A 25,860-nucleotide genomic window follows, 5' to 3' on the forward strand; every position below is an offset into this window, starting at 1 on the left:
ATAGCCTTGTGACCCCCTGAGGGGTCCCGACCCCCTAATTGAGAATCCCTGGTTTAGGAAGTAATCTGATGGCAGAAGCTAGCTGTTCCTAGGAGCACCACTATGATGGTACAGATTCTTCAAGGTCAGATTCCAAAAAGCAGCCGACCCTACCCTCAGGGAAAGTGATGAATTGCTGGGAAATCTGTACTAAGTACTTAACAGAATTAATATAGATCCTATATATAAAGCATACATAATTACTGTTCTGTCAAGGACCTACATCTCTACAAGACAGGGATTCATTCTTGTGCCAACATCCAACTTCAGTTCTCCCTACCTTCTGATGTTCTTTCACTTCTGAAATGCAATCCCTTGAAAGTTAGCTGGTGTACAGTAGGAATTATGTTACAATACTGCCACCATGTGGACTAACCAACAAGGACACGGGCAGCTCTAACCCTGTACTTTTCTGGGGAGCAGCAGCAGACAACTCATGCATACTCATGACAAATGAACATAATTTTACCCTGATGCTTGACATAAAATTAGTGGACACTAAAGCAAGACACTATGAGCAAAAACCAAACCAAGAGCAGGCTTGTCTGAGCACTGTGTCAGCTTAATTCTGCAAGTTAGGTTAGGACCAAAATCACTGATATAGCTGCAAACTGCTGAAAGTCCACCAGCCCCAAGAAAGGTGGAACGAAAGTCTACTGTAGTACACAATACCTGGGCAGAGTGACCTTAGATCTATTACTCCTGATCAATGGTGGCATTAAATACGGTGAATTGAATTCCAGGGGTAAAATTAAGATATTGGCCCCACAACTTAGTGCCTCCCAATTATGCCTGTGATCTTAAGGTGGAGAAGGGTGTGTCATCTCATGGCCAGAGTAACAGCTAAGTTCTTATGGCTACTGCACACAATCAAGGTTAATGAAAAAACAGATTAAGTGGCCCCAATAAAATGCAGTGGGGAAATGCATAATGAAGGCTACAAGTAGGGGTTTTGAGTGGAAGTCTGACAAAGGAGAGCCAAGCTCACTTGCCTGGAAACTCCAACACCAGAACTGTAAAACACAAACCCACTAATTTGTGTACAATTAGAAACTTTTTATCAGAGATGTCTTTTGGACCATTTCCACAGAGAAGGAGAACTGCAATCCATTAGATCTGCTCCCTCTTATAGCTTTGCCAAGGTCAGTGAGATCTATTTTAAGCCTCTTGATCAGCATGGCTAGCAAAAATGGGTAAGCATTAAAGATATGTAAAGGTGTTTTAACAGTCAACTTCATAAATAAAAAAACCTCATAACAAGGCAGACAAATAGCTTCTGTTTCTACTATGAGGAGCTTCCACTCCTCTTGAAGTAACGGAATAGTACTTACTGTATCAACGTGGAGAATGCTGGAGTACAATGAAGGCAAATCACACCTACTTTAAGAATTAAACTCCATAAATTACCCAAAAATCTTACAGAAGTGTAGAGAAAGCAAGCCTCATTTTGAAAGCATACACATAAAGTATACTCTCCCCCTGTAGTTTAGCAAACAACATCCTCTGTAATGTTTAATCGTGTGCTGTTGGCAATTTAGCCCTTTGAGTTCACGTTAATATAGTTAAACTGGTCTGTAGTTGGTATTAAAGCTACTCAATGAAATAAAGTCAATCTTACTGTTTACACAACCATAAGAAATTTACTGATACACGAAACACCAGCTGTACTAAGTTATCAATGTGTTACTGACAAGGGTAAGACTAACCACTGTGTCCCCCAGATGTTGGGAAACCCACCCCATTTTAAATTAACACAATACCTGTGGGGCTGGTTCCCTGAATCACCCCTTCCCTGTCAGGTAGCCCACCCAACAGTTAAATTCTCCTTTGTTGCCACCTTAAAATCTAGAAAGTAATTAGTGCATGTTTCAAGTCATTATTTCCCACCACCACCCAGAACAGTCCGATTCAATCCAGACTAGACTAAACAGTGTATGTTTACTAAGGTAATGCAGATCAGAAAACACAAAGTTTAAAACTTAGCTGCAACACTTTGCATCCTATTTAGGACAGTGGAGCTCTATTCTCCTGGGGATAGATCTTGCAGTCTTTTATCAAGGCTCTCACCAACTTCAATAAGAGGTTTGCCAAGTAAGGTGCAGCATTTGGTCACTTAAAGCAAGAAAATCCAAATGCAACCCAAAAGGTTAACTACGACTTCTCTTTGAGGAACCTATGCATCCACTTTTTAAAATACAGTGTACTCCTATTTGCCTTGGGACATCTTTTTCAATTTGCTGTAGTAGCCAAGGTAATGCAGAGCTCCACAGTCTGTCGGAAACGAGATTAAAGCCCTCTTCTGTCTCAATTAAGAAAAGCAGTTGACACTAGGTCAGGAATTCCGAACATGCTGGATAACCTCAACCGTCTTCTAACCTAGACGAACTAATTCAATGACTAAGAGTTTTAGTCTGCTCACACTGTGAGCCTCTCAGTAGTAACTCCAAAGTGAAGGCTGTGTTGTGATTTAAAAGACTAAAATCCTGTTTCAGCAAAGTCAGTCTCCAAATTAGACACAAAAAATGTTGGAAGGAAAACGGAGTTTAAGCAATTTTGTAATAAAGATTTTGTAACTTAGCACAGGAAGCTTTTAGAAGTTCTTTTTCAAATCTTTGCCCATCTCAGATTTTTGGCGGGCTCTTCTTACGAATCATAGGACTGGAAGGGACTTCTAGAGGTCATTTAGTCCAGTTCCCTGCACTCATGGCAGGACTAAGTATTATTTAGACCATACCTGACAGGTGTTTGTCTAACCTGCTCTTAAAAATCTCCAATGATGGAGATTCCACAACCTAGGCAATTTATTCCAGTGCTTACCTGTCCTGACAGGAAGTTTTTTCCTAATGTCCAACCTAAACCTCCCTTGCCGCAGTTTAAGCCAATTGCTTCTTGTCCTATCCTCAGAGGTTAAGGAGAACAATTTTTCTCCCTCCTCCTTGTAACAATCTTTTATGTACTTGAAAACTGTTATCACGTCCCCTCTCAGTCTTCTCTTTTACAGACTAACGCAGTTTTTTCAATCTTCCCTCATCGGTAAGGCTGCGAGTCTGTCACGGAGGTCACAGATTCCATGACTTTCCGTAACCTCTGACTTCTACAGCCACTGGTGCTGGCTCAGGGGCTGCCCGAGCCAGGCAGTTTGGGTATGTGGGAGGGGGCTCAGGGCTAGGGGCGGGGAGAGGTGCTTACCTCAGGGTGGGGGCTTCCCAGCTCTCACAGCCCTGCAGCTCCTAGGCAGGCTGAGGTTCCCGGCCAATGGGAGTTGCAGCAGCTGGTGCTTATGGCAGGAGCAGTGCGCCAAGCCCCAACTCCTTTGCCGCCTAGGAGCTGCAGGGATGTGGAGGCAGGCAGGGAGCCCCTGCCAGCCCCACCAAGGTGCCAACGCCGCCACCCCGTGCCACCAGCAACAGCGGGGTCCCCCAGCCACCTCCCACAGCACCCGCATTGTCCCCGGACCTCCCTTCCCCGCAAAGCACCTGTGGCCCACCACCCAAGTTTTAGTCATGAGTATTTTTAGTAAAAGTCACGGGCCATGAATTTTTGTTTACTGCCCGTGACCTGTCCGTGACTTTTACTAAAAGTACCTGTGACTAAAACGTAGCTTTACTCATAGGTCATGTTTTCTAGACCTTTAATCATTTTTGTTGCTCTTCTCTGGACTTTCTCCAATTTGTCCACATCTTTCCTGAAATGTGGCACCCAGAACTAAACACACTACTCCAGCTGAGGACTAATCAGGGCAGAGTAGAACGGAAGAATTACTTCTCATGTCTTGCTTACAATACTCCTGCTAATACATCCCAGAATGATGTTTGCTTTTTTTGAAACAGCATTACACTGTTGACTCATATTTAGCTTGTGATCCACTATGACTCCCAGATCCCTTTCTGCAGTACTCCTTCCTAAGCAGTCATTTCCCATTTTGTATGTGTGTGTTCCTTCCTAAGTGGAGTACTTTACACTTTGTCCTTATTGAATTTCATCTTATTTACTTCAGACCATTTCTCCAGCTTGTCCAGATCATTTTGAATTATAATCCTATCCTCCAAAGCACTTGCAACTCCTCCCAGCTCCATACTTCCAAGTTTTTCCCACTAACTTATATCTGTTAATATGTTTGACTCGAACATGTACATGTTTTGTCTATGTTGTACGGTGCAGTGTTTATCCATTTTTTGTGCACTGGGATTTACTGTTGAACTGAATAAAGTTTGAAAGGTGGTTATTGTGGTATCGAAGTCTCGTAACAATGGGTTACAGCCTGAAGAATAGCAGTGTTGAGTGGAACTTATTTAACTTGCAGTTGCTTTGTTTTTCCAAGGTTTCCATTCTGAGGAAACAATTGAGCAACCTTAACTGACTTTACAAAGAATTTATTTGAAGTGAGCTGTAGCTCACAAAAGCTTACGCTCAAATAAATTGGTTAGTCTCTACGGTGCCACAAGTACTCCTTTTCTTTTTGCAAATACAGACTAACACGGCTGTTACTCTGAAACCTTTACAAAGAATGGGTATATTCTCACTGCAATCAGGAGGCGACCCAAGACTATGCCTGTGCCATTACAGATATACTGCTATTTTGAGCAAGCTAGCTTAATCAAAGCTAGCACAGGTGTGTCTACACGTGCTGCAACCATGCCTCCTAATTGCTGTGTAGACACTCCTACATGGAAATTATAAGGCAAAGAGGATCCTTGACGGTTACTGGCATTCAGTTAGAAGAGCAACAAGTGGGTCAGGACTTGTGTACAAATAAAACATAACACCAACAGTGCAAATATAAAATTAAAATCTATATGGATTACAACAGCTTTTATACAATTTTTTAAAAAGATAAGTTGTTTTTTTTACTGAAGAAGCTACTTTTTCAATCACTGCATCCTAAAGGCTCATACTTACGCTTGCTTTTGATTTCCCAGCTGACTCCACACTTCAACTACATATCCGTCAAAATTTTCTTCCTAAAGTGAATTGGGAACAGTTCAGTGTAAGTTAGAAAGCTTCAGCTGTCACATTGTTATACTAATACCATATAGGTTAATACATTAACTGGTAACCAGTCTCTGTAAACATGTATTTTATTCCCCTGTCCACCCTCCCAGTCATATTAGTTTGTACATGTAGAGCAAAGAATATGTTCACATGCTGCATACAAGGTATGCTGTGTAGAAATATGTAACTGGTCATTAATGAAGCAGAACTTACTTTAGAAACATATGAAAGGCCAAACAATTCTCCTAAACTGTTATAAGGAAACCTCATTAATGGATAATTAACACAGTAGATTAGTATCAAATCACTAGAACAAATCTCAACATCACACTCTGCTAGCTACTTTAAATTTAGTCTTAAAGTATTTGGACATATAGAAATTATACCTCTATGTATAAGTAACTGATGAGCTATTGCCAGCAGAGGTGCACATTCAAAACTTAGAAAAATTTGGTCTTGATCCACCATAATTTGCCAAATATACTAATGATTGCATATATACGGAATCCCACTATTACATATCTCCTCCATTTTTATAGTCAGAGGGGGTCACAGAATCCACTTCTCTTCAAGCACAGAATTGTTCCCTATTGCACATTTGCTATCTTTCCTATCCTGTTCCATCAGTAGACACTGAAGACAGCCCAAGTTTAACTCCTTTCTTAGTTTTCTTTTAGTGTTAGACAGTTGATTTTTAGTTTTTTGTTAGAACATGCCTGTTTCTAGGGTTGCTCACTGTAAGACCTCTCTGTCCCCGATGCTAGAGCCCTCTACTTCAGAGAATTCATTTAATATCCTGTTTGAATCTTAGAATATCATAGTTGGAAAGGACCTCAGGAGGTCATCTAGTCCAACCCCCTGCTCAAAGCAGGACCAATCCCCAATTTTTGCCCCAGATCCCTAAATGGCCCCTTCAAGGATTGAGCTCACAGCCCTGGGTTTAGCAGGCCAGTGCTCAAACCACTGAGCTATTCCTGAGCTATTTACAAAACAATGTAAAACTTTAGAGCCTGCAAGTCCACTCAGTTCTACTTCTTGTTCAGCCAATCGCTCAAACAAGTTTGTTCACATTTGCAGGAAATAATGCTGCCCGCTTCTTGTTTACAAGTCACCTGAAAGTGAGAACAGGCGTTCTCATGGCACTATTGTAGCCAGCATTGCAAGGTATTTATGTGCCAGATGCACTAAAGATTCATATGTCCCTTCATGCTTCAACCACCATTCCAGAGGCTGAGTCCATGCTGATAACGGGTTCTGCTCAATAATTATCTAGATTCATAGATATTTAGGTCAGACGGGACCATTATGATCATCTAGTCTGACCTCCTGCACAATGCAGGCCACAGAATTTCACCCACCACTCCTACAAAAAAAACCTCACACCCATATCTGTGCTATTGAAGTCCTCAAATCGTAGTTTAAAGACTTCAAGGAGCAGAGAATCCTCCAGCAAGTGACCCGTGCCCCATGCTACAGAGGAAGGCGAAAAACCTCCAGGGCCTCTTCCAATCTGCCCTGGAGGAAAATTCCTTCCCGACCCCAAATATGGCGATCAGCTAAACCCTGAGCATATGGGCAAGATTCATCAGCCAGATACTACAGAATATTCTTTCCTGGGTAACTCGGATCTCACCCCACCTAATAGCCCATCACAGGCCATTGGACCTATTTACCATGAATATTTAATTATCAAAACCATGTTATCCCATCATACCATCTCCTCCATAAACTTATCGAGTTTTATCTTAAAGCCAGATGGATCTTTTGCCCCCACTGCTTCCCTTGGAAGGCTATTCCAAAACTTCACTCCTCTGATGGTTAAAAACCTTTGTCTAATTTCTAGTCTAAATTTCCTAGTGGCCAGTTTATATCCATTTGTTCTTGTGTCCACATTGGTACTGAGCTTAAATAATTCCTCTCCCTCTCTGGTATTTATCCCTCTGATATATTTATAGAGAGCCATCATATCTCCCCTCAACCTTCTTTTAGTTAGGCTAAACAAGCCAAGCTCCCTGAGTCTCCTTTCATAAGACAAGTTTTCCATTCCTCGGATCATCCTAGTAGCCCTTCTCTGTACCTGTTCCAGTTTGAATTCATCTTCTTAAACATGGGAGACCAGAACTGCACACAGTATTCCAGGTGAGGTCTCACCAGTGCCTTGTATAACGGTACTAAAACCTCCTTATCCCTACTGGAAATACCTCTCCTGATGCATCCCAAGACCACATTAGCTTTTTTCACAGCCATATCACATAGGATGACTATGAGCCGCCAATGATCAACCAATACTCCAAGGTCCTTTTCCTCCTCCCTTCCTTCTAATTGATGCGTCCCTAGCGTATAACTAAAATTCTTGTTATTAATCCCTAAATGCATGACCTTACACTTCTCACTATTAAATTTCATCCCATTACTATTACTCCAGTTTACAAGGTCATCCAGATCCTCCTGTAGAATATCCCGGTCCTTCTCTAAATTGGCAATACCTCCCAGCTTTGTATCATCCACAAACTTTATTAGCACACTCCCACTTTTTGTGCCAAGGTCAGTAATAAAAAGATTAAATGAGATTGGCCCCAAAACCGATCCTTGAGGAACTCCACTGGTAACCTCCCTCCAGCCTGACAGTTCACCTTTCAGTAGGACCCGTTGTAGTCTCCCCTTTAACCGATTCCTTATCCACCTTTCAATTTTCCTATTGATCCCCATCTTATCCAATTTAACTAATAATTCCCCAGGTGGCACGGTATCAAATGCCTTACTAAAATCTAGGTAAATTAGATCCACTGTGTTTCCTTTGTCTAAAAAATCTGTTACTTTCTCAAAGAAGGAGATCAGGTTAGTTTGGCACGATCTACCTTTTGTAAAACCATGTCGTATTTTGTCCCATTTACCATTGACTTCAATGTCCTTAACTACCTTCTCCTTCAAAATTTTTTCCAAGACCTTGCATACTACAGATGTCAAACTAACAGGCCTATAATTACCCGGATCACTTTTTTTCCCTTTCTTAAAAATAGGAACTATGTTAGCAATTCTCCAATCATACAGTACAACCCCTGAGTTTACAGATTCATTAAAAATTCTTGCTAATGGGCTTGCAATTTCTTGTGCCAATTCCTTTAATATTCTTGGATGAAGATTATCTGGGCCCCCTGATTTAGTCCCATGAAGCTGTTTGAGTTTCGCTTCTACCTTAAATATGGTAATGTCTACCTCCATATCCTCATTCCCATTTGTCATGCTGCCATTATCCCTAAGATCCTCTTTAGTCTTATTAAAGACTGAGGCAAAGTATTTGTTTAGATATTGGGCCATGCCTAGATTATCCTTGACCTCCACTCCATCCTCAGTGTTTAGTGGTCCCACCTTTTCTTTCTTTGTTTTCTTCTTATTTATATGACTATAGAACCTTTTACTATTGGTTTTAATTCCCTTTGCAAGGTCCAACTCTACTTGACTTTTAGCCTGTCTCACTTTATCCCTCCATGTTCTGACCTCAATAAGGTAGCTTTCCTTGCTGATCCCTCCCATCTTCCACTCCCTATATGCTTTCTGCTTTTTCTTAATCACCTCTCTGAGATGCTTACTCATCCAGCTTGGTCTACAACTCCTGCCTATGAATTTTTTCCCCTTACTTGGGATGCAGGCTTCTGATAGCTTCTGCAGCTTTGATTTAAAATAATCCCAGGCCTCCTCTACCTTTAGATCCATAAATTCTTCAGTCCAATCCACTTCCCTAACTAATTTCCTTAATTCCTGAAAGTCAGCCCTTTTGAAATCAAAAACGCTAGCTGCAGATTTATTTTTATTAATCCTTCCGTTCAATTTGAACTGAATTAGCTCATAATCTTCACTTGAGCCAAGATTATCCCCTACAACCATTTCTTCTATGAGGTCCTCACTACTCACCAAAACCAAATCTAAAATGACATTTCCTCTCGTCGGTTCAGCAACTACTTGCTGAAGGAATCCATCAGCTATCGCATCTAGGAAAATCTGAGCCCTATGATTATTACTAGCACTCGTCCTCCAGTCTATATCTGGGAAGTTAAAGTCTCCCATGATCACACAGTTTCCATTAGTATTTACTTTATTAAAAACATTAAAAAGGGCTCTATCCATATCCAAATTTGATCCCGGCGGTCTATAGCACACCCCAAGCACTATCCCAGGGGAGGCTCTAATAGTTTTCTTCCCCAATTTAATTTTTGCCTAGACGGACTCAGTCATATCCACTTCATCTCTTCTTATTTCTTTACATTCTATCTCATCATTGATATACAGTGCTACTCCACCACCTTTACCTTTATTTCGGTCTTTCCTAAACAGCAAATACCCTTCAGTAGCCCAGTCATGACGACTATTCCACCATGTTTCTGTTATCCCTATATCATCTGGTTTCACTTCCTGCCCCAGTAGCTCTAGTTCCTCCATTTTGTTACCTAGGCTCCTCGCATTAGTGTACAAACACCTTAATTTTTGCTGTTTGGCCTCACTCACATTCTGTACCCTATTAGGCACGGGTCATTTTACTACCAGTATAACCTATTAGACTTGTATCTACACTGCCCTTCCTCCTACCCACAGCTGTATCCATTCTTACTCCGTTTTCTTTCCTCCCAATGCTAAATTCTGGGGTGGAGATTACCTGGACATCTCCCAACCATCTCCCCCTAATTCCTAGTTTAAAGCTCTCTTAATCAGTTGTGCCAGCCTCCATCCTAGAAGTGTATTTCCTTCCCTACTCAGATGAAGTCCATCCCGAGAGAACTGTCCTCTATCCATGAATGCCTCCCAGTGGCCATACATCCCAAAGCCCTCCTTATAGCACCATTGCCTAAGCCATCTGTTGATAGTCATAATCTTGTCACACTTTTGTTGCCCTTCTCTAAGAACAGGCGGAATCCCACTAAAGATCACCTGAGCCTCTATTTCCTTAAGCGTCTTCCGCAGCCTAGCATAGTCTCCCTTAATACTTTCCAGCGAGAATCTAGCCGTATCATTTGTTCCCACATGAAGGATAATTAGGGGATTCTTTCCCGCTCCCTTTAGAATCCTTTTCAACCTCAGGTCTACATCCTGTATCTTAGCACCTGGAAGACAGCACACCCTCCTATTCTCCGGATCAGCTCTGGTTACAGGTCTATCTATTCTTCTCAGTAAAGAGTCCCCAATCACATAGACCTGTCTTGTCCTAGCGACAGTGCTATTCTCCAGTCTATCCCCTGTTCCCTCTGGCTGCAAGTTCTTTCCACTCCTATTCTCCCTTGTAATCCTCTTTAACCCATCCTGTATCCTCCTGGGGCTCATATTTGGTGTAATCTCCATTAACTCTTCCCCTTTTCCGATAGGGCTAGCCGCTCTTTTCTTCCTTGCCCTTCCACCTTCAGTAACTACCTGCTGAGCCCCTTCTTCATTTTCCAACTCTGCATACCTATTCTTAAGCTCTATCTAAAGCAGTGCAGACCAACACGTGTTCATTTTCATCATCCGAGTCAGATGCCACTAACAGAAGGCTAGTTTTCTTTTGTGGTGGTTTGGATTCTGTAGTTTCCGCATCGGCATGCTGCTCTTTTAAAGATTTCTGGAAGCATGACCCACACCCTGTCCCTCTCAGATTTTGGAAGGCACTTCAGATTCGCAAACCTTGGGTCAAGTGCTGTAGCTATCCTCAGAAATCTCACATTGGTACCTTCTTTGCATTTTGTGAAATCTGCCGTGAAAGTGGTCTTAAAATGAACAACATGTGCTGGGTCATCATCCGAGACTGCTATAACGTGAAATATATGGCAGAATACAGGTAAAACACAGAGCAGAAGACATACAATTCTCCCCCAAGGAGTTCAGTCATAAATTTAATTAAACCATTGTTTAATGAGCATCATCAGCACGGAAGCATGTCCTCTGGAATTGTGGCTAAAGCATGAAGGGGCATACAAAAGTTTAGCATATCTAGCACGTAAATACCTTGCAATGCTGGCTACAAAAGTGCCATGCAAACTTCTGTTCTCACTTTCAGGTGACATTGTAAATAAGAAGCGGGCAGCATTAGCTCCTGTAAATGTAAACAAACTTGTTTCTCTTAGTGATTGGCTGAACAAGAAGTAGGACTGAGTGGACTTGCAGGCTCTAACGTTTACATTGTTTTGTTTTTGAATGCAATTATGTAACCAAAATTACAAATGTAGATTTTTTAGTTGTGCTTTCACCATGAAGACATTGCACTATGATACTTATATGATGTGAACTGAAAAATATTTCTTATTTTTACAGTGCAAATATTTGTAATAAAAATATAAAGTGAGCACTGTACACTTTGTATTCTGTGTTGCAACTGAAATAGCTATATTTTAAAATGTAGAAAAACATCCAAAATATTTAATAAATTTAAATTGGTATTCTATTGCTTAACAGTGCAATTAAAACTATGATTAATCGCGATTAATTTTTTTTAATCGCAATTAATTTGTGTCAATCACATGAGTTAACTGCAATTAAAATCAACAACCCTACTTTTTTCTGGTCCTCTAGAACTGCTGCAGCATGCCAAGAGATTCACTGAACAGCTCAGAAAGCTCTTCAGCTCTTTTAGAACTCTTGGGTGCAAGTTGTCTAGTCCCGCAGATTTAAGATATTTAAATTTAGCAAAAAGAAAAGGAGTACTTGTGGCACCTTAGAGACTAACCAATTTATTTGAGCATGAGCTTTCGTGAGCTACAGCTCACTTCATCGGATGCATGCCGTGGAAACTGCAGCAGACTTTATATATACACAGAGAATATGAAAAAATACCTCCTCCCACCCCACTGTCCTGCTGGTAATAGCTTATCTAAAGTGATCATCAGGTGGGGTGCTGGAAATGGCCCACCTGATGATCACTTTAGATAAGCTATTACCAGCAGGACAGTGGGGTGGGAGGAGGTATTTTTTCATATTCTCTGTGTATATATAAAGTCTGCTGCAGTTTCCACGGCATGCATCCGATGAAGTGAGCTGTAGCTCACGAAAGCTCATGCTCAAATAAATTGGTTAGTCTCTAAGGTGCCACAAGTACTCCTTTTCTTTTTGCGAATACAGACTAACACGGCTGTTACTCTGAAACCTTAAATTTAGCAGTTACTGTTTAACATCCTACCTAATTACTGTTTGAATAGAAATGTCATTGTCACTATAAGATGTGAAGGTATCATCCAGCTATGAGGGACAGATAACTGGTATCCCACTGGTTAACTCATTTGTATTAGCAATGGTTTTACCTTGGCTATTTGCACCATCGTCTTGGAAAGCTCCTCTATCTCATCCTCACTGCCAAAAACACTCTCAAAATCTTGGTAAGTCCAGCCATCAAACAAAATCCGAGGAACTGAGATGAAAGAAACAAGTAATTATGGAAATTACAATTGCTCTGATTACACTGATAAATTCATAGGAAAATCTCCCATATCTAAAGGTTTTGCTTCTCTACTTTCTAACTCCAGTTAGTATAGATAAGCAAATTGCTCATGCAATGTTGTCCTTTGTTTCAAAAGTGGGTTACTAAAGAACGTTGACTCAAAGTAGATACTTTGAATGGAGAACTGAGTTATTAGTAGGAGCTGTAAAATCAATCAGGGGGCGGTCCTGGGGCCGGTTTTGTTCAATATCTTCATAAATGATCTGGAGGATGGTGTGGATTGCACTCAGCAAATTTGCGGATGATATTAAACTAGGAGGAGTGGTTGATACGCTGGAGGGCAGGAATAGGATACAGAGGGACCTAGACAAATTGGAGGATTGGGCCAAAAGAAATCTGATGAGGTTCAATAAGGATAAGTGCAGGGTCCTGCACTTAGGACGGAAGAACCCAATGCACCGCTACAGACTAGGGACCAAATGGCTAGGCACCAGTTCTGCGGAAAAGGACCTAGGGGCGACAGTGGACGAGAAGCTGGATATGAGTCAACAGTGTGCCTTTGTTGCCAAGAAGGCCAATAGCATTTTGGGATGTATAAGTAGGGGCATAGCGAGCAGATCGAGGGACGTGATCGTTCCCCTCTATTCGACATTGGTGAGGCCTCATCTGGAGTACTGTGTCCAGTTTTGGGCCCCGCACTACAAGAAGGATGTGGATAAATTGGAGAGAGTCCAGCGAAGGGCAACAAAAATGATTAGGGGTCTGGAACACATGACTTATGAGGAGAGGCTGAGGGAACTGGGATTGTTTAGTCTGCAGAAGAGAAGAATGAGAGGGGATTTGATAGCTGCTTTCAACTACCTGAGAGGTGGTTCCAGAGAGGATGGTTCTAGACTATTCTCAGTGGCAGAAGAGGACAGGACAAGGAGTAATGGTCTCAAGTTGCAGTGGGGGAGGTTTAGGTTGGATATTAGGAAAAACTTCTTCACTAGGAGGGTGGTGAAACACTGGAATGCATTACCTAGGGAGGTGGTAGAATCTCCTTCCTTAGAAGTTTTTAAGGTCAGGCTTGACAAAGCCCTGGCTGGGATGATTTAATTGGGGATTGGTCCTGCTTTCAGCAGGGGGTTGGACTAGATGACCTCCTGAGGTCCCTTCCAACCCTGATATTCTATGATTCTATGATAATCTTAAAGGGATGCCAGCTCGAAAATAGTGTCTCCTTCTGGAAGTTTTGTACCTATTATTGACACAATGCTTAAGATTACTACACTGGAAAGATGAAGAATTTCACTTTTAAACTTTAGTTTGTTACCTTTGTGTGTTTAGCAGCACTGAGTCTAGTCAGTTTCACTATTTTGATTATTTCTAGCACTCATGACAACATTCTTGTATTCTGTCCTTTGAGGAATCTCAGACACGCTCTTCCCAAAGCTCCATAAGACTGTTTACTAGTTCTGCCCCCATGTTACTAGAAGTGAAGAAACAAGCAAGCAAGCAGGAAAGAGAGCTATTAGGAAGGCTGTCATCCAAGGTGGACTAGAGGAGGACGTGCCACCTGGTGGAAAACTATTCTAACCACAGAAGCAGAAAGGCTTAGAATTGTTTTAGGTTAATAAAGAGAATCAGGACATATTTAAAAAGAAAAAAATTCATATTCATCAGAAAGTTGTATTTTAAAAGACAGTTAAAAATTTCAAGTTGAGGGTTCTTTTAATTTAAATGATTTTCATCCTTCTGCAATCCACTCTTTACATTTTGACATCTGCATAAAGCAAGCATGTCAATCACTGGCAGGATCATGGAGTAGGTAAGGTGATCTGTTTAGCAGATGTGTCTATATCAATGTTTTCCAATTTTTCTAAAATAGGAAACTGTTATAGAGACCTCAGACTTTCAGGTTAAGAGGAAAATGCAGTAGTCTGCTGCATCATCATGCTAGACACTCTAGCTGGATCATCAGTTTGATTCTCCAACCAGATCTTATGGGTACTGTGGTCACAAGGCCAACCTCTCCCCACAAGAACATGGCAATCAGCTCTGAAGGAATTCTCATCCAGAAGGAAGATGGCAGGAACAGAGTCCAAGAGTCTGAACCAAGAAAAAAAAATGGTGGTGGGCTGGGGGTATTTCTCAGGTCAAAAACCTCAGGGCACCAACAGGCATGGTAGCTCAATTACTGAGCCACCAATAATTAATTGACCCAAATAATGCTAGATGCACTCTTTTATACTTTTTTTTTCTCTCCAGTCTTTTCTCTTAAAAGCCTGTGCATGAGGACTATTTTGCTCAGCTAACATCGCCCATCCACATACTCCTGAAATAAAGGCTTCCTTGCCTGTGCCAATCACCACAAGCAGAAGACTACAAGAAACTTAAAATGCAGCCTCACCTATTTTGATGTTTTTAGAGTTTTTCTTGACATCTTTTATCCAATCTGTCAAACAATGAAACAGATGTTAAACTAAGAGCATATCTAATATCAATATCTATAATGTCTCTTTCAAGAGACGTCTTCAAGTAAAGCATGTAGTTACATTGCAACTTTCTTCCTCCCATAAGAGAAAGTGTTGCTTGTTCACAGGTCATTCTATTGTGAGTACAGCCTTACTGATTTCTAGAGAATAAAGCTAGTTGCCCCATTCCATATGGAAACCAGTGGTTCAACATTTTTACCTTACAAATTTTCCCCGGCCTTTCACATGAAATGCAACTGCATTTGTTCTGGCTCATTTGTCACAACAACCGGATTGCAGCATATTGAGGCTTTGATTTTTTGGGGGGAGGCTTCAATCATCCTTTGGGATGCACAGGTTTAAATAAGATGGTATTTTTAGTGGCCTGTCCCATTTTCATAAGGATCATTTTATTGAATCATTATTAGTGTCTTTCATTCAGCCTATGGCAATACTGACTATATATTTCAATATTTCATATACACATCCAAACACCACACGCAATGAAAATAAAGAACCTTGGTCAGCATCATGGAGCCCTGTGAACTGGAACATCTCCTTTCCCTTTCTTTTCACCTGTAGCCAGACTGGGGAGATCAACGTAAATTTGTTTCCAAACACTTTAGCAATATCGTAGCCATGGTTGTTCCACTTGCAAAAAGGAAAAAGAAAAAAGTCATTACAACAGGATCTACAGCAACCTTTACTACTTGCCAGATGACAATTTTTCTGTATATTACAAGGAAAAGTGTTGGAAGGATCACTGCAGGTCAGTTTGTGGGCTTCGGAGGAAGTGTTTTAGCATGTTTGTAGAGCTTCATTACTTAGTATCGACTATGGAATACACACGAGAAACGTCTAGCAAAGGTAAATGCACAAGCCCATCTTAGCTACCGATTTTACTGAATTTAAGAGAGACTCCAGTGCGGAATGGAATTAATAGGTTATTTAGTCCATTTTTTTTTTCAATGGAAATTAGGAATTGTGAAATTTCACACACCTGCTTTTCTTGTAAGGGATGGAAGAGCCAGACAGTCACAGGATATCCAAGTGGAGTCTGCTAGAAAGCCTAGCCTTCCCGTGACTATACTTTCCCTCCTTAATAAGTGATAATGCTTCCAACAGAATCTACTGTATTCAAAACACTTGCTGTAGTGAAGTGTGAACAGAGTCTGCTGAATTTTGCCATATTCTAAAAGAAGTTTCTAGAAAAGCTGCAGGGAGACCTGTAGTATTTTGTTTTTAATCAAAACAAGTTCACTCCAGATACTTGAAACTGTTAAAAATGAAAATTTTGAAAGATCACTGTTGTATCTGAATATTTAAAATTCCTTTTTCTTAGGGCATGTCTACACTTACAGCTCTGCAGCGGTGCAACTGTTCCAGTAGACATACTGTAGATAGTGTAGACATAGCTTTAGACCAAGACTTGTTTAAAAGAAATTATCCCTCAGTCCCCCACAACATATTCTCTTCCCCTCTAGCCAACTCCTATGTTAAGGGCCAAAACATGTGCTGCCAAATGTGCACCAATTTTTGCTTTAGCACTTGCATCCTTACTCTTATGCAAGACCTTTAAAAAAAAAAAGACCTTTCTTAATGCAGCACATTTCCTAGAAATTTCTACTGAAGTGATGAGCAGTGTAATAGCTAAAGATGAAAACTAAGTCATTATGTGGCTTTGCAGTTGACACATGGAAATAAGTGGTCCAGTTTTCACCCTCCAAGCCACCATTTCAGTGTGTAGAAGACTCTGAAAATACCACTACTTCACGTTCTAAGTATTTTTGAAACCCCAAAATAACAGGAACTTCAAGGGATAGGTTTGAAAAATGCTGAGTCTTAAAGGCTTTAACGTGTTTATATTTTGCCATTTTTAAATGCATATTCATGTTTAGTTACAACACTGTGAAATTTAAGACTTAAAAATCTTGAATTTCATGGATTCAGATACTTAAAATGCTACGACAACAAAATTTACAAAAATGGACAGGGAATTTGGTAGGGCCCTGCTAACAGTAAAAGCAAAGTTGGTTTGGGAGCCTGAGTGACCCTTCACTTGGAAGTCAACTTTCACCAAGCTTAACTGGCAAGTGGACACAGCTGAATACTTGTCAAAACAAACTCCTAGCCTACAAAGGGAGGGAAATAAGTCCAGTTATGTGTTTGTACTGAGTCAAAGGGGTAATATTTCCTCATTGTCCTTCAAATCCCTCCTTCAAACCTCTACTTAGCCATCCCTACAAAAAAGTCAACAGTTTGGCAACTGATGAGTTGCAGTTCGTAGTGTTGGTATCATTAGCAATTAATTTTTTTAACTGGTTACACTTTTTCTTATTTGTTTACACAGCCCTTTACTATTCTCAAAATGTGTGTTCATTATTCTAAAAGGGATCTAGGGAGATGTTTTGAATACTAGTGAGCTTGGAAATAAAAGTTAGTTTAGTGTCAGCAGAAAAAGTTTTGCTCTGTATTGAAATTATTCAAGTTGCATTGTGCAGCTACCCATAGTACATATACAGTCCCCATTGCTCTAGTATGTGACCACACCACAATCTCATACTACCCCTGTGAGACAGAGAAATACTATTATCCCCCTGGGAAATTTGGACGGACACACACACACAGAGGGAGAGGGAGAGGGAGAGAGACTATGCAACTTGCATGGAAGTCACACAGAAATCGGTATCAGAACAGGGAAACAAACGCAGGTTCAAGTTCCAGACTAGTACCCAACTGATGAACCATCCTTCCTCTCTTGGGTGGCTATTTGACCAAGCATCAGAAGTAGCTATAATAAGGAAACTGAAGGGATAGGTACAATATTATACCTGGTTCTGGGCTGAATCTGCTTACCGAGGCTGCAAGAATGGAGAAACCTGGTATATTACTAATCTGCTGTGTATTCAGCAGAGACTCTGATTTGTATTTTATTACTTACAGGGGTGATATATCCCAGAACATCTCCCAAGAAGTGTCTCTCCTTCATTTTCTTGGCACAGTAACTTTTGTGTTCCAACACAATATCTTTTGCCTTTGGATCAGTGACTACCAGACCCCGGTCTTGTACAATTTTGTCTGAATGCCATATCTAAGATGGAAACAATTTTTAGAATTAACTTTCATTAACAGCATTTATACAATTAACTACTTTGAGTTAATGTACACTCTAATCACATCATTACACTTTTAGTGTTCCCTATAAATGATGCAGTATAGCTTAGTTAAAAGGAACAGGCTAGAGCTCAGAAATGCTGTCAGTATCAGCAATATTTAAAGTCTTTATACACACTTCCTCTGCAAACAGAAAAAAGGAGAACACCAATTTACTATAGGAATAGAGTGTGCCAGTCTCCACATATGAACAGTATGACATTCATTCAGAGGTTAAAAGACAATTTTGCAATAAGTTCATAATGTATTCTAACATGTTTTGCTTTTTGGAAGAAGACCCTGAGACACTTAACTCTTGGCAATTATAGTCAGACAAATCTAGGACACCATTAGCAAGGTTTAAGTGCTGTTCTACAATGAGTAGTGACTAAAGCAGTACTGTGGGGTTCATGTTTGTGTCTTATGATTTGTATACCCAATATCATACAAGTTTTTTTTTTTCTAGCTGCCAGTTTTGCAAACCCAGCATGGACTCTGGGAGTCAAGCTAAGTTTCCTCACACCAGTAATAAAGATTCTGCAGGGCCAGTTCTCTAAGTACAACCCCACTGTCTCCTAGTTTAGGTTTACACAGTCCCAACTGATTGGCAATGTACTAATTTCCAGTTTTGTGAGGAATCAGTACTTAAAACTTACCACAGTTAAGTGATCTGAGTTTTGTAGTGTTCATAGGAGTGAAAGATAAGATTACAGACACACAGCAGATCAGCTGAATAAAGCGATGCATAGTCTCTTTTCAGAGTATAACTGTACTCTCAAGTATTACATCAAAAAACAATTGCAAGCGTGAAGGGTTCCCAGTCTGGCGTGTTGGTTAAACACTTTAAGGAGGCCATTACATTTAAGACATTTTGTATTGAACTTCCATTGTGATTTGGGTTTTGAAGGTAGAGACGCTTCATACAGCTTTTACCACTAGCGAAGTGTCCACAACCATGAACGTATCAGAGGCATCAGGAGCAAGAGTAAGGACCAGTCAGAGTTCTAGTAACCAAAAGCAGAGCACTAAGGCCTGACAAGGTGCACACTTAGTGGACAATTGTCAGCATTTATTGGTTGATGTTGTTGACTGGAAAGAAAAGTCAAATCAATGTCCCACTATTTTTAACCATATTTGATTGAGTACAGTCTCCTGAGGTGGTATGAGTACAGATATGGTGCCACTTGCTACTGTACCCAGTTTGCTTTGAGTACAGAATACATTTGGGAGCCAGGGACTGTCTTTTCCGAGCGGTACCTAGCATATCTTGAACACTACTGTAAAACTAACTACAGGTTTGTTTTCTAAAGAACGCTTTTAATTTTGCGCACACCATTTTCAGCATCGCCCATCAGGCCCCTCTATCATGCCCTGTCACTTGGTTTTCCATGATTACCATTCAGCATTGCCCCTCTCTGCTGTCAGTAGGTCCATCCTACCACACCACCAAGCCCTGTTCACCCCCTACAATCACTTCCTTCACTCCTGCTCTCACACAGCAAGTGTCTTTAGCAGAAATCCTGGAACCACGCTGAGTTCCTCCACTACAAATTCATTCTCTCCTCCTTCACTTCTGCCCTCTTCCTAGCTAGAACTATTTTATTTTACCCACTTAAATTGTATCCTATGTCTTCAACCCCAACCACCTTTGACTGACTCCTTAAGTCTTCCCCTCCTCCTGCCTCCACTTTTCTCCCAGCTCAGAGGATTGAAATTTCTTCCAAGAGAAAATGGAAAAAAATACATGACCTTCCTCCTCCCCTCAGATCATTTTACCTTCCCCTCTCCTACAACTCATCTCCTTTTCCTGTCACAGACAGTATACTTGTCTGCTCTCTTCCTCTAGCCCCTCCATTTGCCCCGATGAACCCATCCCATCCCCTGATCTCCCTTGTGCCCACTCTTTTCCTTAAACTCTCACTGTCCTCTGGCTTTTTCCCCTCATAAGACAAGAATGTTTTAGTCTCTCCCATCTTAAAAAACCAACCCTTGATCACTGATTCTCCAGCTACCATGCTGTCTCTTCTGTCTCAAAGTTCACTGAACATGTACAAAGTGCTTCTCCTCTAATTCCATCCTAGACCCTCTCCATTGCAGTTTCTGCCCCTTGACTTCCACTTAAACCATTCTCAAACTCTCAGATGAGCTCCTTCTAACCAAAGCTCAGAACCAATAGTCCATCCTCAACCTCCTTCTCCCGTCAGCTACCTTCAACAATGTCAACCACATTCCTCTTCTTGAAATCTTACCCTTCCTTGGCTTCTGTGACTCTGTCCTTTCCTGGTTCTTCTTCTCTCTTTCTAATAACTCTTTCACCATTTACTTTGGAGAATCCCTGTCATCCTCACCTTCAACTTTCTATGGGGATTCCAGAGGGCTCTTGGTCCTTCTATTTTCCCTCTGCACCTGATCGTTGGGAAATCTTGTTTTACATTCAGTGTGCACACCCTTTCCCAGACTCTGCATGAGGACATTCACTAGTAGCAGCAATGCTAAAAGTGAAGCAGCAGAAGCAGGTACAAGAAGTTATGGCAGGATTGAGGATGTCTAGTCCTGTTGCTCTTAAGCCTGCCCGAAGCACTGTTTTTAACATTAAAGGCAGCCAGAACCACCCTTGCTTTAAGCAATGAGTTCAGGATACTAAAAGGTGCTTTATCAGAAACTTGACATTTTAGCTACACAGTTCCAAAATTTTAAATGTTCCTTTAAGCAAGACAATTTACACCTTTATGTTTTGCCATGTAGTGAACTTAACACTGTGCATGTAGTTATTCTTACAAGTTCAATATCAGCTAAACAGCTTGTCTTCCTTGGTAATGCTTTTAAAATTGTGACTTTTCAATTTTAAAAAAACCCATGATCCAGCTGTAGTTAAGACTATTCAGTATCAGTATACTTTAGTTATACTATTGGTTTTGTACTAAACCATCATAAATTAATTCCAGAAGAAAAACGCTTCAGCATCTGCCAATATTCTTTGTTAACTCACTTTGGAGTACAAGTTGTCATGAACAGCTAGTTCTCATACCTTTTCCTCCAGCGTTTCTGAAGCCATTTTCTTTGCATCTGTCTTTGATAACGTAGCATCAACCAGCTGGTAAATCAAGGCCAAAGAAAGTGCAGTACAGAGAAGTCTCATGGCAATTTCCACTATGCCAATCAGCTCTGCTTAAAAGAGACTAGACTTTTGATTCTTTCTTCTGTGAATACAAGAATACAACAGTTAAAGAGGAGTCAAATTTTCTTGTTTAAGACTTTGAATGACAAACAGTTGACTGTATTTAGCAAATCATTCTGTCCACTATACTTTCACAATGTCTTATTCAGAAATTTTTGGTATAGTGGCACCTTCTATCATAAGGTCAAGCAAATGGGATAGCCCGTTTACACAGAGGTCAGCTCCACCAGGATTACTGTAACCTCCAATGGCCACACATCATTTAAGTGTTCCCAAGTGTTCCCAACCAAAAAAGCCTTCCCTTCCCTTCCCAATCCAATCACCACTGGTTGCACTTGTGCCCCCATCCACTGCATTAAACTTTGCATCCTAACTTTAGGACCTGCACACCTACTTCCAATCTACAATTCTGAGATTGTTTTGGATTGCATCCCTACTCTCCTTTTATAGTTCCAGCAAGGTCAGTCTTGAAAGGCCTCTCCCATTCCAGTCATCCCACTATCTTCCAAGCTGCCCCCATGGGCTGAATACCCTCTGAACTAGGAGCCCCTTCCTTTTGTCATTTAAAACCCAAATCAATGCCCAAATCACAAAGCCTTTAATTTTAAAAATAAAAGTGATTTAAGAGATCACCCTCCTTCAGGTCAACCCTTAGATTTAGACTCTCCAAGGCAGGACCTGTACTTTTTGGGTCATGTACAGCATTGATTACATGGCTGGCCCTTAACTATCATTGGCACAAAGAAAATAAGCAGCAAGGGCACATGAAATAAAGCAACATACATCCTGTCTTGAGCATTAAAGAGAAAGGGAAGTAATATCAAGATGAGGACATTAGATATGAATATTTTACAGTTTCTCATGTTCTAAGTTTCTTTGCTGCTCTGTAAAGTTTAACATAGCTATCTCCTTCCATAAGACATGATTTTATTAGTCAGACTATATTAAGGTTCTGTTTATCGCTAGTTTGAATAGAAGGTTTATAAAAAAAAGAGATAAAGCATTTACTAAAGACCAAGAGGTCAAAAGATTGCTTATAACCATAGCTCATCTATACCACCTTCTAGTGATGTGCTTATAACCATCTAACCCATACTACTCACGTCCATAACATGCTTATAACTTCCACTATTTTTTTATTTAATTATAAATCGTTTGTAAAATGAACTTTAATAGTGAGTCTGACCTCCTTAATTTGAATAGATTAAATATTCTGCACTTGCTAGCCTACTGTATTCACTCACATTCATACATGACTGTCACATGAGCAAATACTTTTGAGCCAGTATTTTCAGAAGTGATTAGTAATTTTGTGTGTCAGTTACATGTCAAACTTGAGACTTCATATAGGAGGCCTCTTTAGAAAATGTTGATCGTGCTCACCCTCTGAAAGTCAAGCCCCTGAACTGTCTCAAGTGTGACATGCAGTTTGTGTTTGTTTCAGTTTTTTGTAAAGTCCCCACCTATGCCTTTCCTTGAATCATAAAAGCAGACAATAAACTAGTTCTCCATAGAATCATAGAAGATTAGGGTTGGAAGAGACTTCAGGAGGTCATCTAGTCCAACCCCCTGCTCAAAGCAGAACCCACCCCAACTAAATCATCAACCAGACATCCTGTATTGATGAAAATACTTTGGCTGCTCAGTAAGTTTTGATTATGAAAAATAAATAAATTTTGAAATGCATCTATACTGATCAGTTTCACAACTGGTTCTTACTAGGTCTTTTAGAAATAATGATGTAACCACAGACAAACAAATACAGCTCTTTGCCTTTCACAAGTGACATTCCATGGCAGCATAGGCAGCCATCTACTGACACGATATCACATAATTCCAAGAATAAACTAGAATCCCAGTACTGGCTCTTCCCATGATTATGTAAATGCCAGTTTAGGGACTAAACTATTGCTATTTTGAAGGTTGAAGCAATAGATTTACAAGAAAAAAAAAACCCTAAGAGAAGCCTTTACAGTCACCAATGTTTATAAAATGGATATCAGGAAATTCTGACTGGAGGAAATGGGAGACACCCCCAAGTGGCTAGTAGTTTCTTGGCAGAGAGAGTTGGACTTTGTTTGAAAGTCAGAACAGCATCCAACTTCTGTTTTAATCACTACTGTCAGTTTAGATTTTTAGCCATCCTACAAATAGTTATACAAGAGTGCTTCTGATTGGGGAAGCACTTTAACTTCATAAAGGAGGGAGAAAACAACAACAACCCCTGCTAAGTTTACATAGAGAATTTTTTATTTTGTCACGTGTCAAAAACAAAGCAAGTTCACAAAAGTGTCTATGGCCCAGTCTGAGGGTGAAATGCAGCCTCCAGACCCCTAGAATGGAATCCACCACCCCATGTGTTTCTTGTAGCAGTAGAATATGGGGAAAACCTATCCAAATTCAGGTTTTCATTCCTGGTGGACTTAGCCTTTAAGTTTCAAGTCAACCAAGAGAGATACAGGTTTAACAAACAAATATGATTGTGTGCATTTATTCTTAATATCTGAATTGTCGCACTCAAGCTTCTTGCAAGACAATGATGCAACACAGTGGTGGCAAATTATGGGCACTTGTGGTTTAAAAAATAACTAGGGATCTTTTCCAAGCTCCAGATGATGGGTTACCTGAAACAGTACTGAACAGAACGGTCCTATCCACAGACCACATAATATTGAATGTCAAGTTATTCTTTACACTCACAACAAATATAATCAAAAAGAGGTTCGAGGAAAAGTTTTCTTTTCCACAAGTTGGGCTGGTATTCCTCTGTGTAATTCCCTCAAGTGGTCACTGAGGAAACCAAGTAGTCAAGGCATGAGGAGTAATATGATGACATTAATTTAATTAAAAACTGGTTAAGGGATGGAAGTGTAAATGATCAGTTTTTAACATAAAAAAAAAGAGGCTAAGAGCAGGATACAGGGATTCATATTAGGAACAGTGTTTTAATTATGAAGCAATAGCTGTTCTATAGTCAAGTTAAACTGACTTCAATAAAACTGAGATCCCACAAAAATCAGCTTCTTCATACATTATGCCCCAAAATTCACATTTTATCACAAGGTAGATTTTGTACAGATTTGAACGGTTTTCTAAAATGGCATTTAATAAAATCTCTGCTATTGACTTTGAAGACTAACTTTTATTGGCTCACACCACCAAGATTGCTATGCTTACAGACCTCAAGTTGGTTTTGTTGATCTTGCTGAAAAGTGTGTTTTAGTATTTCAGAATTAAAAGCATATTAGATGTTAATAGGGTGTAGATACCATCACACCAAAGGCAGGCAAGGAAGATGTTAAGAGGATCAAAAGGAGTACTCAATGAGTAGTGAAATGCAGGGGACGAATTGAAAATGTCCCCTTCCCTGGGAGAAAACAAGGTCAATAAATTAACCATCTTGTTTACAAGAGAACTATTACAGTAACAAGTAAATTAGGACTGCTTGTCTCCCTCATCTGTCCCTCTACCCCATGTGAAGAAAGCTGCCCTTTACTTCTACTTCTCTGTTTTAACTTGGCTAAAAAAAGCCCCAATCCTCCAAACACTAGTCCAGTGCAGAGAAGCTCTCCAAGGTGTGAGTGTCGAGAAATGTTGGCATATTTAGTGTATGCCTGCACTACAATTACATGGGAGGGGGCAAAGGTGATTTCACTACATGTAGACATACTCATGATAGCTTTAATCTGACTAGTGCAAGTACCAATAGCAGTGAAGCCAGAGCAGCACAGAGGGCCTGCATACGTACTGGGAAAGCCAGCCCACTTTGAACTCTGGGCTGCTACATCTTCACTGCTATTGGTACATGCACCACCTAGATTAAAGCTAGCTCAGGTACATCTTTAGGCGCTGCAATCACGCTGCCAATTGCAGTGAAGACATACCTTAGAGTGACATGACATAGTATTTGTTTGTTTTCCCACTTCCTATTACTTGGAGCTATGGACCCAGGCTACTCCTATAGCTATTTTGTAAGTACAAAGCAAAATGTAAGTTACTAAGAAAAAAATTATAGAAGTTAAGTCTCCTGCCGCTGACTCCAGACTGTGTTGTTGCAGCTTCTGAATTGAGCCAGAAATAGATTATTAAGGCCCAGTCAAGGATCAGATGCATAATAAAGAGTCCATGCCCCAGAGACGTCTCAACCTACATGTCAGGCAGGACACAATGGGTGGATGAAACAGGCAAATGAAGTGAGGGTGGGTGAGGAAGAGGTGGGAAAAGTCTAGCAAAAAGCATTTGTCTAATCTATGCTAGACAGAAGCCATTTATATGCCACATGGCAAAAATGTGTTTAAAGAAGGATTAAAAGAGGATAAGGTGAAAGCTTTATGAATTATGACAGGAAGCTTCCCTACACCGGGCAACCTGGAATAAAACAAAAGTGCATGAGGGTGAAGCTGGCAGTGGTAGAGCAAAGATTGGGATGGAGAACTCAATAAGCTAGTAGATCTGATACGGTGGTGCTAAACAGTGAAAGACCTCAGAGGCAAAGGCAAAAATAAATTTGATACAGTAGAGGGGAAGCCAGAGGAAGGATGCAGAAGGAGTGGTGATGCTGGAGTCACAAGCCACAAAAGTGATCCTTGCAGCAGTGTTTTGAATAAATTAAGGAGGCAGCGTGACTGGCATCAAGGCAAGAGCAG

The 25,860-nt window shown here is 40.5% G+C and overlaps 1 protein-coding gene across 8 annotated transcripts in view; it reads right to left on the minus strand.

The window, feature by feature from the left end:
* CHID1 (chitinase domain containing 1) overlaps positions 1-25,860 on the minus strand; it is a 330,760-nt gene that overhangs the window by 298,027 nt on the left and 6,873 nt on the right. For all 8 annotated transcript variants that reach the window (XR_012159318.2, XR_012159319.2, XM_073347175.2 and 5 more), the window contains exons 2-7: positions 21,065-21,236; positions 17,825-17,974; positions 15,402-15,534; positions 14,820-14,864; positions 12,291-12,397; positions 4,939-5,000 (exon numbers count right to left, since the gene is read on the minus strand). Coding sequence is in view for 6 of the 8 variants with exons in the window: in XM_073347175.2 (XP_073203276.1) it covers positions 4,939-5,000; positions 12,291-12,397; positions 14,820-14,864; positions 15,402-15,534; positions 17,825-17,974; positions 21,065-21,175 (608 nt within the window). In the remaining 2 variants the exon portion in view is untranslated. The remainder of the gene's footprint in view (positions 1-4,938; positions 5,001-12,290; positions 12,398-14,819; positions 14,865-15,401; positions 15,535-17,824; positions 17,975-21,064; positions 21,237-25,860) is intronic.

This window comes from Lepidochelys kempii, chromosome 6 (genome assembly GCF_965140285.1).
Source record: "Lepidochelys kempii isolate rLepKem1 chromosome 6, rLepKem1.hap1, whole genome shotgun sequence".
Lineage (NCBI taxonomy): Eukaryota > Metazoa > Chordata > Testudines > Cheloniidae > Lepidochelys > Lepidochelys kempii.